General features: G+C 37.9%; 1 protein-coding gene across 1 annotated transcript in view; it reads right to left on the bottom strand.

Moving 5' to 3' along the window:
- Nucleotides 1–261: 261 nt before the first annotated feature.
- Nucleotides 262–16,607, bottom strand: part of EFNA3 (ephrin A3) — a 299,810-nt gene continuing 283,464 nt past the window's right edge. Inside the window, exon 4 of the mRNA XM_044080140.1 lies at nucleotides 262–781. Within this exon, the coding sequence (XP_043936075.1) occupies nucleotides 660–781 (122 nt within the window). The 3' untranslated portion in view covers nucleotides 262–659. The remainder of the gene's footprint in view (nucleotides 782–16,607) is intronic.

Below are 16,607 nucleotides of genomic sequence, written 5' to 3'. Positions count from 1 at the left end.
GCTCTTTCTTTTTTCCCCCTTTTCTTTAATTTATTTTCTCTCTCTCTCACACACACACACACACACACGCACACACACACACACACACACACACACACACACACACACACACACACACACACACACACACACACACATACAAACACAACCCAAATATTTCTTCTATAAGAATTTGACTATAATGGTTTTTACTATGCCACGTGCATCGTAAGCTAAAGCTGTCTTCTTTTTTGTAGAAAACAAAAATAAAAAGAAATGACCAATCTTCTACATTATTTTCATTATGGAAATCAGCACAACATTGATTTGGCAACAATATGGCAGACAGATTTTTTCCTCTAGTGTTTCATCCATTTCTTCAGCCCAAGCTTTCCATTTCTCATCTCATAAATGCTTGGCATTGTTAGTTTCTGACAGGACTTGACAGGATGGTGCCAAGAATTTTTTTTAAATAAAAATCTTATCCCCATAATCCTGAGAATATATGTTCAAGCAGAGAGTGGTACGCAGGAAGTCCAAATGCCACTACAAAGGGGAGAAGGTCTCCCGAAAATCAGGCCAAAGTTCACCCTGTGACCTAATTTCCTGTGCTTGGCAGTTTTTTTTTTCTGATGTTATGTTCTAGGCCTCCAATATTTTTGGTTCATTTTGTGATGAAGCTATGAAGCCAGAAGCATCATGAGGAAAAGAGAGACAGAAACAGTCAACGGCAAATGTTCTCTTTTGGGACTACTTCCACTTATGCTTTTCTCCAGTTTGGGTATTTCTGGGTTATATTTATCTGGAAAAAAAAAATCACACAGAGAAAAATCAGCCTTAACATAATTGACAGTCATTACAGTCAGTTTACAGCATGACTAATGAATGTGAAATAATGTTGCATGTCATTTCATAACTTCTAAAATTATTCTAGTTGTCATCACTGTGACCTGAAATGTGTTATATGTTGTGAACATACCTCTCAATTGTACCTCATTATAAGGAACGTTGCTCATTTTGAGTCTTAAAATGCCTATGTTCCACATTAAAAGGGTCTATCACACATTCACTGTTAAGAATATTTTAACTGATATCCATGGTAAATAATACTGAATCATATAAATTCATTAAACAAATGCTTAATAAGTATAAAGTAACACATTTGAACCATTCTGTCAGCTTCATATTTGAAGTTGTTAGTAAGCTGTTAGTAAGTACTCCAAATTTTTCCCATTTTTTCCATGTTATGAGTGGTAGTGTTCCACATTCTGGTAATGGAAGGTTGATGATTACGGTTGTGGAAGAGTTTAAGCGGAGTTTGTTTACAGATCACTCAGAATAACAAAGAATAAAGCAGAAAAAGATTGTCCTTTAAGAACTTGAGATCTAGAACCTAGATTGTAAGCTTTGCCCATTTTGAGTTAAGAGGTGCTCTGTTAGTATCTGCTCAGATTGACAAGGATAAGCAATCACCGTCTAATTTTGACAGATAGATTTACCTGCAAAAGAGTAAAAACACACAGATCCAATAAAAGCCTGATGAAACATAAGGCCTCCAAGAGCTCTTAGACATGCTTTTATGCCAGTTGATGTAAGAGTCCATCAATAAACATTTTATACCTGTAGAGCTTGCTCTTAGATTTGCTTATGCATATATACATGCATTCTAGTGTATCTCCCTCTACTTGAAAATGTGTATGTGTAGCTGAAAGGTTTGCATCTGTGATTTATCTCATTCAGGTTTGCATCTTGATGTTTCCATACATTTCTGTTAGTTCTGTATCCAAGCATCTATGCAATCCCTTGTGAAACCTGCACATTTGTATGCATATTAATTAACATATTTCTCCTGTTCCAGCCAGTATGCTCATGTTTCTTTTGTCATTATATGGATGATTTTTAAGACAGCAGAACATGTGTATCTCATGCTGTGAATATAATATGTGAGTAAATAGCTGCTGCTTCCCTGTTTAAGCATATTTCCAATTAGCAAAATATCCCAAACTGTATTTTCCACAATGCTATTTATCATTGGGCTGGTGTCCCCATTAACTTTAAATTAGTTTGGGAGAGGGGTTAAGGGTGGGAAACCAGCCCTCTCATATAAACACAGTTATGAAAAGTATAACATACTGATTTGAAATATGGAATTTTAAAGCCTCCCTTTTTTAACTTGTACACACTCTAACACATCAAAAAGAGGAGCTACTGCACTGCCACTCATCATTATTGGCTTTTATCCACAGGTTAGTGGTTCTCTTTTTTTCTGTTTTTCTACTAATATGGCTATGCACTTGACCCAAACACTATCAGGTGATGCAGTTACAAGTTACAAGTTTTAACAGACATTTCTGTAAAATGCATTGAGGCATTTACCTGGTGCGCTGTGCTGTTAAAATGTTACATTTACTGAACTTACAAGTTTGTCACTGAATACTTTATATTCTTCCAAGGTACCTCATCATGGGCAGTTTGCAGAGGTCCTGGAAGCCCATATGCAGAACTAATAAGATCACTGCCATGATTATACAACACTCCATTGATATGCACACGCACTGAGACACAGTAGATCAATCCCAGTGTAATAAAATCATACTTAGCAAAAAAAAATTAAAAAATAAAAAAAAACTTAATAAATTCAAGTGACCACAAAAGGAAAAAACAGTTTCATAGTTTCCTTTTATGACTGTTAAACAAAACCCTTCAAAACCCTTCTAAAACCTTTAGACACAAATTGAATTAAGAGGGTTTTATTCTGTACTCTGCTGAGAGCAGAGGGCTGATTCAACTCATCTGAGTTGGGAACTGCTAGTGGAAGGATTATTGTGTGTTTATCTAATTGGCCTGAGGGCTTAACTGTGTAAAAGTCATCCTGCTGATATAAAAGCCTTGTACATAAGTAAACCTTCTCAGTTTAAACCCTGTATAGGAAATCTTTCCATAGTCTCCCACTGTTCACAGCTGCTGAAAATGCTGCCAGTTTGTTCAGAGGGCAGCACCACTCTAGATCATCTAACAATATACTACTAAATACTCTCACTTAGACCTTTACGTGACTCTACCTACTCCTTTCCATCTACTAAGGATCTGGTATAATGGATAGGTGCTTCCCGGTCATCTCTGTTTCTGGCTTGGGGGATATGGGCATCCTGAATCAGTGTGGTAACTGTCTCATGTTCACTGACAACCATTTAATTTTAGAACAAACAAACACATTGTGTGAGAAATGTAGATACACAATATCATTGGAGGCAAAGCTCTCACATACACACTCGAAAAATGCAAACCAAGTTGTCAACATTACACTCAAAATGCTCACTACCAACACTAAGGATCAAACACATAGACCCATGTATATGGAGGTACTCGCTTGAATCTACCAAAACCTCTAAGATCTCCTAAAAGCATCTCTCAGTGACTCTGCATACACTCAAAAAATGACAGCACCTCATACACATAACTTTGAAAATCATGGTAGCTCCACTTCCAAGCTCATAAGGCAACAGACCACACAGCCAAACATTCTAGTTATTGAGGATTCCATTGTACAACATACAGATGTCTTCCTTACCAGGCTAAACAAGGAGAAGATCACAGCGAGCTGTCTGTCTGGAGCCAGGATCCACCAGATCATGCATACACTTAGGTCTTTAAACCACAAGTACCAGCATGACATGGTCATCATAGTCCATGTGAGTGTAAATGGCCTAAGACATACCTCACTAGACTATATGAAGAGAAATGTGGTGGAGCTCTCCAAATATGTGTCCCAGGCCGGTATGAATCTAGCCTTGAGTAGCATCTTACCTTCACCAATGATGATGTCACAGTACCAGCAAAAAATGACTTGACTTCAACAATTGGCTTAGTTTCTGGTGTCACAACAAGAGGATCCAATATCTGTCAACCTGGGAAGACATGATTAGCAAACCACACTGCTTTGCCAGAGATGGTTTGCACTTGTCACCGTTTGGCTTCCAGATACTGGCAAAAACTTCATCTTTCCCCATAGTGTCTTTTTAGGCCATGCCAAGTTGTTAAACCCTACAACAAAACAAAAATTTCTCACAACTACTTAAAAATGCCGCCACTCAATGCTATGAATTTAAATAAAGCTGCACTCTTTGGAAGCACTCCTCACCCTGGAGAATGCAGACATATGTGAAGTCATGGAAACATGGTTCAGAATTATGGAAAGCACCTTGGCTATTAAAGGCTACAATGTCTTTGTACATTTCGATCTCCTCAGATCAGGATAAACAAAGGGAGGAGATGTCTCAGTGTTTATAACTGTCAAGCACACTACCAGACTGGTCCAACAACATGACTCATGTAAGCTGCTCCATGCCCAACTAATCATAGATGCCACTCCCTATCATATCCTGGCTAGCTACAGAACCCCCTAACATGAATCTGGAACACCACTCCTCCTACTTAAACTTATTAAAATCTCTTAACAGCCTAACACCATACCTATAGGTGTCTTCAGTTACTCTTCCATAAACTGGTAGACTTAAATGACCCATAATTCACTTGTTCAGAGGTTTTTAGACTTTGTCAATGCAAACACCCTGGAGCAACTAGTTAGCTCCTCATCTCCAGGTGCAAATATCCTAGAGCTAATACTCAAGAACATGGAGTGATGCTGCTCCTTCCCATGTACTAACTCCTCCCTGGTAAGATCTGGACCAGAAAATGATTTTCTTTGGTATTAAAACTAACCTAGAACCCCCATTAATCTCCTGATTTGTTAAGACATTTGCTAAGGCCAGTTATCTCAAACTAAGTCACAGCTCATTAAACTTCCAAGCCTCTGCAAACCCAGTTCACACTGAGGTCTACGTTGAGCTGTACGCAAAAGCACTGTACAACCACATTCATAGCTGCATAGAGGAGGCAGTACCTGCCCGAGTCAAACTTATGATTGCTGGCAAAAATATACCACCCTGGTGGACCCTTAGCATAACTAGGCTATTCAACAAAAGGAACAAAAATCCTCTCCATATCCAAGAAGGAACAAAACAGTGCAAAATACACTCACCTGTCTAAATAAACAAATTAGAGAGCTGGCAAAATCTGCTAAAGCAAACTATGAGGCAAAGATAGCCTGCAGGTGAAAAATAACCATAAGACTTTTTTTTTTAATTATGCTCATAATCTCAGGGGAAACTTTCAGCAATGTGTCGAGTTAATCATAAAAAGTAACACTTACACCCAGCCTGAAACTATATGCAAATCTGCTGGCTGACAAGTTCAGTTCAAACTCCCCCAACCCACCCCATCACCTCCTACCACACTCAAAAACATACCTGCAATCATCCTCCTACAAGTCATTACAAGTGAATTGGTCCTTACTATCCTCACTAAACCCAAAAACACAGCCTCTGAGGGGCCTGGCAACATTCCAGGATGCTTCTTAATACAGTTAAAAACAGAATCTATCAGGGCCACTAGAAACTCTCTTTAACCACAACCTCTGAACGGGTGTTGTCTCAGAGGAATGGAGCAACAGTTGTCCCTCTTCACAAGGGAGGCCCCTTCAACTTGACCCAGAATACTGCAGTCCCATAAAGTTGACCAGTCTGCAAGGCCATGGAGAGAATTATCATGGACCTGATCATTTACGACATAGGAACTCTAAAAACCTTGGACCATACCCAATTTGGCTTTGTGAAAAGGAGGTCTTGCCTGCTCGGCCAAGTGGACTTCTTCAAGAAAGTCACCTGCGCCATGGATGAGGGTAAAATGGTACAAACCACTAATCTAGACTCAGCCAAAGCTTTAAACACAATCCCCCACTTGAGGATCATAGATAAACCTACTGAGTTAGGTAAAACCCCCTACATTGCCAGATAGATAGCCAACTGGCTCACTGACAGGACACATGTTGTCTAGATAGGTGAATCCACTTCTGATAAGAAACCTGTTACTAGCAATGCCCTACAGGGCTCAGTGTTGGGACCCTTACTGTTTGGCATATATTTCTCTGAAGTGAAGGCCAATCTTGGGGGCCTCTGGATTGACAAGTTACCCAATGACTGTAAGCTAGGAGCAATCACTGAATCCTCAAATGATATTGACAAGCTACAAACAGGTCTAAAAATGACAAGTAACTGGTGCCAAAACCATGGTCAGACTAAATGATAAAAAATGCATAATCACACCCTTCAGCAAATCAGATATCGCTGCAAATTATAATATTGCTAACACAGCCCCAAAAGTAGACCCAGTGGTGAGGGACCTTGGAATACAGAAAGATAGTAACCTGAACTTTGAACAGCAGGTAGCTACAGTAGTGAGGAAATCCTACTGTAAAGGAAGGCATAGTGCCATTGTCCTCAACCCTCATCAGGCCCATGATTGAGTACAATTCTCCCTTCTGCCTGTACATAACCAGGCATTTACACCAAATGAAGTGGCCCCAGAGGTTTCTCACTAAAAAAATTCAAAGCGTAAGACACATGTCTTATATAGACCGACTAAAGGCCCTATCCCTTTACTCTGTCTCATATTGTTTAGTGAGACGGGACTTACGCTTGACCTACAAGACATTCTCTGATCCAACCCTGATAAGAATGCTACATATTTGCAAGAAAAATTATACAAGGATTACACATTCCATGGACTTGAACCATATGTGTGACTTTAACAGATCTTCCTAGAAATTCGTATCCCAAAGGCTACCTTGTCTATGGAAATAAACTTCTTATCTTCACAAAACAAAGCCCTTCCCTCACTCTCTTCAAAAAGAATTTGGATAAATGAATGGAGAACAATACATTCACTCCTGGGTGCTGCCCATGTCCCTTATGGACAGAGGCAGTCTCTAAAATGACTCAGGGCTCCAACACCCAAAGACCCACCACCCTGATACGACCGCATCCCATATCTGGGTAATGAAGATATAACATTGTCATATCCTGGGTATTATTGGCCAGGCTTGTAAAGGCTCATGTGCTATTAGCCTAGTAATCACCTATGAACCTATAAACCAATGTAGTAAGAGGACAATGATTTTTCATAAGGTAAGGTGTATGGTTGGGTTAGGGACAGCTGAAGGGTTATGACTACATATCAGACCCAAGAAAGGTGCAGGAATTAATGACGATATTGCTAAGTTAAATAAAAAATTGCACTGATGTTATGAAAAATGTGATGAGTCAAAGCTGTGCATTTGGGAATGAGAATAAGAAATGACTGAAATATCTGGGTCTACAGATACATGAGTCACCACAGAAGAAAACAGGAAGAAATTGCACCAAAATAGGGTGGGTGGGATGAGTCCAAGAGATCAATAGGTAGGAACATAAAGTGGAATTGTACATTTGGAGGATAATGATTGTATATTTGATGGCTGTGTCATGAGTAAATCCTTTAATCAAGATTCCAAATAAATACATGGAAAACAAGTTGGAAAGTTACCAAAGAAAGTGTGATAGATTTACTTGGAGATGTGAAAGGTATTGAAGACCTGGAATAAAAGGATAAATTACAGCAAGGATGTTACAAGGGGGAGGGTGTTATTATGATTCGCATCAGACAATAGCTGGGGGGAACAGGAACAGCAAATATTCAGGAAATTGCCACAGGTTGCAAGCTGTAGTTCCTGTGGTACAGGATTTGATTCCCTTAGCCCTTGGTTTTGCCTACTGTGTGACCTTGAGCAAGTCACTTAACCAGACATTGCTCCCAGGTTGTCCCTGAAAGTAAGAAAGAATGGAATATTAAGAGTCAAATGAAGACATCTAGGAAGGGGGTGGAAAGGATATGGGACAGCAGTGTAATAAGGATATCAGAGCAGAATTATGGAGTTATGAAAGAAATATAATAAGGAATCTCAAGTTTGTTAGAATTATGGATGACCGAATGCAAGCAACTGGAGTTTAAAATATCTACACAAGCAAAGAAAAAGAACTCTTTAAAATGGTAACTGAGAACTAGTGGAAGTAGATTAATTAGCAAGTGCTAAGTGCAACAGGAAATTATGGACATAAAGAAGCAAAGAATATAAATGACACAGAAGCGGCATAACTCACTTTAAACACTGCACAGAATGTGCAATAGCAAACCTCACCTAGACCCTTAACTCAACAATGGTTTCCTCCTTAATTTATGCCCATAATCATGATGTTTATTTATAAATCTGTACAAGCAATGACTACAGACTTATGCATATTCACAAAACTCCCCTAATACTTATAATTTTTGTCAATGTCATAAAACAAGACCAAAACAAGAAGTCTCGTAACAACACATCCATCAGGTGGTCCACCCTTCCCATGAATCTCCCGTTTTATTTCTTAAATGTGTTTTCTTTTTTTTTTCACTAATAGACTATCATGGGGGTAGAGGCTCACGGGACAGCAGCTCCCCTTGCTGGAAGCAGTCATTACTAACAGTAAGCAAACAAGTAAGAAATATTTTCATCTTGGAGTTTATACGAACTTGCTGTTACAATGACATGACTCCACATGCATTTCTTATAAATAACAGGCTGAATTTACATGGCTGTGAATCAGTCAATGCCAGTCACCTGAAGACATGACAAAACCTGCATGACAAATGCTGTGTCGGTGCTTAAAATAAGTCATGCCAAAGATAAGAAAAGTTCCAATTTATTTATTTTTATTTATTTACATGTTGTTTACTGGATAAGCCCCACAAGGCCAATGGCCTGTTTTCAGGGGAGACCCAAGGGGGTGTTCGTACTGATTAGGGGAAATTTGGGCTGTGCACCAGGAAACCTTCCTTACTATTTTCAGTTACTGTCATGGGATACTGACAATGGTAAAAGAGAAACAGTATAATTAAGCAATAACCCATGACTGGGTGTGGGTAATGGCTGGATTAACCCATGGTTGGTGTTGTTTGATCACAAGGTCTAAAGCCTACGTGATCAAACAAAGCCAACTGTGGGTAAATCCAACATTACCCACACCCAGAAGTGGGTTATTGCTATTATACAATTACATTATTTAAGAAAGAAATTGATTACCTTTCTTAAATAATGTCTTTATATAACAGCTCTGTAATGTTCGTCCATCTTCTTCCAGCTTTTCTGATTTATTGCTCATGTGTAGGGGACTTACAATACATCAGTGCAGTGCAGGGAAAGCAAGGAGCAGAATCTCCACTGCTCTTTTTTCTTTTTTTTTTTAACCGATATTTTACAAGGGACAGCCTAAATACAAGGAAAATCAGATATATTTCTGATTATTTTTTTTTGCAGCATGTACCTGATTTTTCTCCCATTTTGCTTTCCTGAAAGCGTATGTTAATAGAAAAGTCCAGCTGCTCAATGATACTTCAGCGGGTGAACTTTTTTTATTGGTGTACGCTTGATTTACAACATGCATGCTGGTTGGACTGTCTTATCAGCATGCACGTGTTCAAATGACAATGAACTGTTACTGTATAATACCGATCAAAGTAGACGAGACTTGCAGAAATGTTATCTGTTAGCAGTGGAAGAAAGCAGGAAACTGAGAATTAGGAGAATGGCAGTGGTACTGATCTTTCTAGAGTCAGTGAAAAGTTACTCAGCAAAGAATAAGAAAAATATCAAAGACAAGAGGAACTTAAAAATAAAAAAGGGAAATTTAACCATAACAGCAAGTTAATATCAAGTGTGATGAGCTAAGAGGGAAGATATGTGGGAAATGGTGAAAAGTGTGGAAGTACTATGGAATGTATCTTGGTGAAACATAAGGGATGTATGAAAGAAGTATCTTTAAATGTAAATGTGATTAATCCTGGATGGGATATATAATCTAAATGTGGGAATAATCAGGTCTTAATATGTCATCTGAAAGAGATGAACAAGTTATAATCACAAGCAGCAAGGTAAGGATATATTGAAACCTGTATAAGCAAATATATGTTCACAGCCAGACAGTCTATACAGATGTACCTAACTGTATATCTTAGATCTATATTTATCTATCTATCTATCTATCTATCTATCTATCTATCTATCTATCTATCTATCGCTATCTATGTTTATACACACACATACTTATACCACACATGTGCTTAATACACAAGCACGAGCACACACACACACACACACACACACACACACACACACACACACACACACACACACACACACACACACACACACACACACACACACACACAAAATCACTATTTTAAAATACTTTGTTTCTTTAGTGCACATTGTTCTACTTGAGTGTTTCGTTAGTATACCTTGTACTATTTATGAATGAAGATATGTGGGGGTAAATGATATGGTGGTTGACAAGTGCATGAATTAGATGGTTTAGTACAGGCTGCAGCAGTCAATGGCAAGTAATTATAATTTTAATAAATAATGAAGAGAGATTTGGTCATTGATTCATTCCTGACACACAATTTATCTTACTCATGCTTGCAGGGGAGCTACACAGGATATAATGACTGCAAGGCTGACTAGGCAATGAAGGATAGTTTCCTTTATTATTTATTATATTTATTATATCTGTTTATTTACATTCAAACAGGTAAGTCAACTGACCTCAGCTACCGCTTTTTGTGTAACTTGTGGAAGCTGAGGAAATTAAACCCAGGACCACAGAATAAAGTTCTTTAGGTGCTCATAGGGGTACAACTAAAGAAGTACGGAGTCACTCTGACAACAATGATCTAAACAGAGGAATATTAACAAGAGCTTGATCTATCCATGACTGAAGATAACATGAAATTCTACACACATGCTAGTAAATTATCATGGCTTTATGTATCCCATGTTGGAAGATTATATGTTTATCTATCCCACCCTGTAAATTGTTTGTTTATTCACTTGTTTATCTTTTTGGGTCCTAGAATCACTCCTGACCTCACACTGGCATGATTCTCCCTTACAGCTCTAATTAGCTGACAGGAGGACAGAGATTTCCTGCTGTCATAATGCATATAAAGCCAATATTATCTGTTATATGTCATAATTCCCTTCACTTTGGGAAGAAATTCAAAGTATGCATTCAATGCCATGTAGGTCAATATGGACAAAACATGCATCCACATCCTGACCACCATGTATTATTCTGTAGTGCATTCACTGCTCACCAGAAACTAATGACGTGCTGCCTGTGGAGTTAGCTCCTGTCCTTTACCAAGTATAACTCGTGACAGGAAACACAACACTACTGTTCTTTTAAGGGGTGGGAGTTGTCCAGAAGGTAGCTAGTCCATAGCAGACCTTCTGGATGATGAGCTAGAAACCAAAGCTGTTTCACCAGTATTACAGAAGTGAAGTCTTCTTCTGGATAGATAGGCCATTACTTCATACTGTAAAGTTAGAATGGCTTAATGTTCAGGTGGCATTCAGGGAATACTTTCATAGAATTTGGTGGATGTATTTTTATACACCATTTTTACTTAAGTTACACATGAAATTGTAAATGATACATTACAAGAACAACATATGCAATGAATGACTATAATAACTAACCCACATCTAAGCTTTGCCTGCAAATCTCAAGTATTCTTCTTATTGTCAAAAGTACAAGTCGCTTTGATGACCACAGTCAGCTGTATAACATTAATTACTTCAAAGACACTGCATACTCCATTTACATAATTTGAAAAAGTACCCAAATATTCTACAATGATAGAAATGTCATTTTTTTCTAGCAAAAGCAATCATTCAAAATTTAAATGCAGGCGATGGTACTAATTTTGTAGGTTGTAGTATTCTGACTAACTTGTGATTGCTTTGGCTTATCTTTTATGTTTTTGGAGTCATTGGCTTTTTTTATTTGGGACAAATGAATCTTTATGGTATTATTGATATATTTGCAAGCTGTGTTACAGGATTCACTTGCATAACACAGCATATTCTGTAATTAAGGTTGCACTTTACAACTTTAACATTCGTTATATTGTCATTTTTGGTTTTAGCTGTTGTGTAGATATATATGAAAATGTGTTGATTCAATGGCAGTGACTTAGGTGAAAAGTCAAAATACCATGCACAAACAGTCACTGTCACCAATGCTGATAATGTAGACATAGCAACAAACCCCAGATTGAGCATCTCCATATATTTCTACGTATTCTACTTCTGTATTACAGAACTAGGTGTAGCTATGGCATATTACGTGAAATAGACTTTCAGTCAGATGGTCGTTCAATCACAGGGGCTTTGAAACACTACTGGGCATGATTCCAAAAGACATGCTGCCAGTGTAAGTGACCACTTAAACCAAAAGCAGGCTCAGAGGATTTCTTTTGGAATCTGGCCCACAGAGTAAGATTGTTTATAGATAGGCCTTACACCGAAGAAAGTCACTTACAGAAGTGCAAGTCTTTTGTAATCAGGACAGACTTAAATCGAGAGCAACTTTTTTTGGAATCTAGCCCAAATGCCACTCAGCAAAATTGGCATTCAAGCAAATGAAAAGCATCAGATAAAACATCTGTCTAGTATAATTTAAGATACTTTCTGTTAATTTACATTCTTGGCTGGTAATCAAAATTTGTGCCATTAAAACATACATCTTTTATACATATCATTTGCTCTACTGATTATTTTAAACATAGATTGGTTATCCTACCCTCTAAAACTGGAATACAAGTTCACACATTGCACACACAAAACTGAGATATTTATGCATGCAATCCAAAAAACAATTTAGGCCACATGAAACATATCCCTAAACCCAAATCAACAGTCAGTTTAAAGAAAAAAAAACTAAAATAAAACAGAAAAATAAAGTAGAATGTTGACCACATCTCATATTCTCTTCACTTTATTTAAAGTGCAAAAATGCTGTATACTGTAAACACAGGATACACATACACCCCACCCCCCAAACAAATGATGCTAAATGAAATTAATTCATATCAGAATGCAAAAACTTAAAATAAATTAAATGAAAAAAAAAATTGCCAAATTTGGAAGATTGGAAACTGCAGCACAAAAAAAAAAATGGACCAAATTCTGACTGTCTAATCATTCTTGATGATTAGATGGGAAATAGGAAATTCACCCCGGGGATCACCTCTGTGGCTCTGCTTGACAGTGGCACTGGAAAATAATTTTCTTGGGTGGCAAAAGCCAGGGTACCTTTTTGGCTGGGCTTGTATAGGCCCCAGGGCCGATAGCCTAGCACCTACCTATGAATCTATTAACCTAAGCAAGCAAAAATCAAACTAAGTAACAAAATGTACCTAAGGTATAAAAACCTAAGAAATCCTACTGCATCTCTACTGGACTAAAAAATACCTCAGAAATTAGCTGACACTTGCAATAAAAATAATTAATGAATTAATATAAAATAAAAAAATAAAAAAGATAAAACATTTTCTTAGACCTGGGGTAGAAAACCATTCACTAAGAGTCCATTCATAAAAATATCTACACAAGCTACCTAAAAACTTAAGCAATTACTACAGCCCACTGAAGCCAAATACACACATTAGTCCAACCTAATAACCCAATAAGATATAAAAAATAAATAGATGGAATATGGAAAGATAGTGCTCTTCTCTGTGATCTATGAAACACTTTTACTATAAGATTAAGAAATTCAGTTTGCGATGAGTGTTTTTTTGTTTTTTAAGCTTTACCACATATCCATAAGGGTTTAATGTTTGTTAAAATTAGTGGGGGTAATATAGCATGCACACCTCCCAGCAAGAGCATAAATAACTGTATATGCCATTATTACAATGACTGTACTTGCAAATGTTTCAGGAATATTATAGCTTTAACCATGGATTCATTTGACTATATGAAGTTTTTTCTAATATGGATTCAGTGAAATAATATTGCATTATATGATAGCCTACAATTCCTTATACATTGTGCTTGTCTCTCTCTCTTTTTTTCTCCCTCTTTCTCAAAGAGAGTAACTCCTATATATGTGTGTGTGTTTGTGTGTGTGTGTGTGTGTGTGTGTGTGTGTGTGTGTGTGTGTGTGTGTTTAGTGTATATATATATATATATATATATATATATATATATATATCTTTTGATAATGTCTGTCAATGTGGATTTCTCACTAAAGTCTCCAACCTTGGCATATTATCCCCCTCTATTAAATGGTTTCACAGCTATGTCACTACTAGACAGCAATCAGTAAAATGGGAAGGAGCTACCTTACCACTCCTGCCTAACACAATAGGTGTCCCACAAGGATCTATACTTGGTCCTTTAATCTTTAACATACTTACATAAAGCCTCTGGAAAAGGTACTCTTATTCAATACAGAGATTTTAAGTAGGTCACTATCCACTGCAAACAGAAGTCAACAAGACTCATACCAGTGTACAAAAGTGATGGAGAAGAAAATCCCAGAAACCACAGGTCTGTTTACCTTGCAGCAAAGGTTGGAAAAGCTATAGAAAGAATCCTATTAGAAAGACTGGTTGCTTGCCTAGAGGATATTAGTCTTCAGGATAACAATTAACACTGGTACATTAACAGGAGGACTTGTTAGTTAAACAAGACCTGATGTCATGTCTGGCTCACAGCTGGGAGGATGCTAGTATTTCTAGAATACAACAATCTGCAGCAACCAACATGGGTTCAAGGTCAGGAGCCTTTTTTATAACTGGGTATGAGATGAAACTTACAAGGGACTATCAGTTGATGTAGTCTTACCTGGTCTTTAGCAAGAGCTTTGGCACTATCTCACATGGATGCTAACAGGATGTCTGGATGCTTGGAAGCAGAACTAAGACTGAGAAACTGGATAGCCACATGACAAAATGGAAGGACACAGAGGATTGTGGTGATACAGTCAATGTCAGTAATTAGGTAACTGACTAGTGGCCTACTACACCAGTGTCCTGGGTCCAGTGTTTTTCAGTATGCTTATCACATATTTATATGAAGGAACAGTTAACGTGATTAACCTTTTTGCTGATGACACAAAGATAGGCACATTATTGAAGGAGGATGGGAAGAGCCTAGTGAAGGCTATGAAAAAGCTGAACAAGTAGTCAAAAAGATGGAGGTTGAGGTTTGGTTTGAAAACTACAAAGTACTATCCATAAGCCACAACTACCTTGGGGTGAAGAATCAGCTTGGAGATGTAGACTTGGCAAAGGAAAAGGATATGGTCATGTTGATCCTACTTGGACTGGAGCACTGGCAGCAGGATGAGAAGACAGTGATAGCAGCCAACACCAAAATGCTTCCACTCTACCAAGACTTGATCAGACAACATGCTAAGGAGTGCATACAAGTTCTGGAGGCATGATGGCATGCTGCTGGCAGATCAAAGTAAAGGTAACACAAAGATCTGGGATGGATGGGAAGGACATTACTGAAGGCCAGAGGAGTTAAAGGTCAAGCACTTTTCAGACAGGCAAGAGAAACATGATACTTATATCATGGTCATATCAGAGAAATGTGAAGGGGATATTGGAAAGGGGGGGGCAGTGGACAAGTTTCAGGATATGAACCACACCATTGATGGAAGGCAGCATATTGAGGGATCTGGTGCAAAGGATGATGTCAGGAATAAAGGATATGATCAGTACATTATTGCAGTGGCTGGTCCTGGCTCTAGTGCTCTGCAGTGTGTCCATTTGAGATATAGATATGTCTGTGAGAAAATACAACAGAGTCAAACTTTTCATTGATAATACAGGGATAAGCACAGTAGTGGAAGCTGAAAGAATTTAAGAAAACATTTGTAAAGGTTGAACAAGTATGCCAAAGGATGGCATTCAATGTTCATTGCAGATTAATGAACTTGGGTCACAACAATTCCGATGTGAAGTATCATCTGGGAGGAGTGGAACTGATATTGACTTAACATGAAACTATCCTGTGGTTTACCGTATTTGGACTGTACTACTAGGAGTGGAGTAAAAAGAACAATGACAGCATTAAGTGGAATGCTGGATGAATGCTTAAAAGACAGCCTTTAGAAGCAAAGAGGATAATGCTTCACCTTTACTAGGCATTTTTCAGACCATTAATCGAGTAATGAGTACATTTATGATGACTATATACAAGGAGACAAATGTCAGAATACCAGAATGAGTCCAGTGAAATTCCACCAGAAAAGTTTATGAATGAAGTTGAAAAGGTGTGACCAGAGGCAAGAAGAGTGGAATCTCTTCTTAATCAAGGCTTGAAAAATAGGTAGGACATGCATGATGTGGGTGCTTTTGATCATGTTGGAAAGATGTGAAGGAGTTAACCTGAAAAGGAAATATATAGGTGAAAGGATGGATACAGGAAGACGATTGTTGAGATCAGCTGCGTCTGCGAGAACGTTTCTTCACTGAAAGGAATGGGAACTCATTAAAGGGATAGCTGTAATGACTTGTGGAAAGAGCAGCTGCATATATGTAACTAGGCATGGGACAAATAGAAACAAATGCATGGATTATGCAGATACACATGGGAAGTAGAATATTAATGGACTTGAAAGGCATACCAAAGGGATATTTGGCTTTTGTCATCAGGCAAAAGTATGTACCCCTGGGTAATGGTGGTTTTCTATCCACTGCATTTCTAAACCTGCCCTGCCCTGTCAAACAACCTAATGGCAATTCTGATATTTAGACATCTGATAGCTATATGTGAAGCTATGAATAGACAACACAATGGAGCTTTTTTTCAGACTGGATCTTTCAAAATAATATACAAATACTTTAATAAATTG

This window comes from Protopterus annectens, chromosome 8.part0, assembly GCF_019279795.1.
Source record: "Protopterus annectens isolate FY-2018-M chromosome 8.part0, PAN1.0, whole genome shotgun sequence".
Lineage (NCBI taxonomy): Eukaryota > Metazoa > Chordata > Ceratodontiformes > Protopteridae > Protopterus > Protopterus annectens.
The sequence above is the reverse complement of the archived record's forward strand: the minus strand, read 5'-3'. Positions and strand labels throughout refer to the sequence as shown.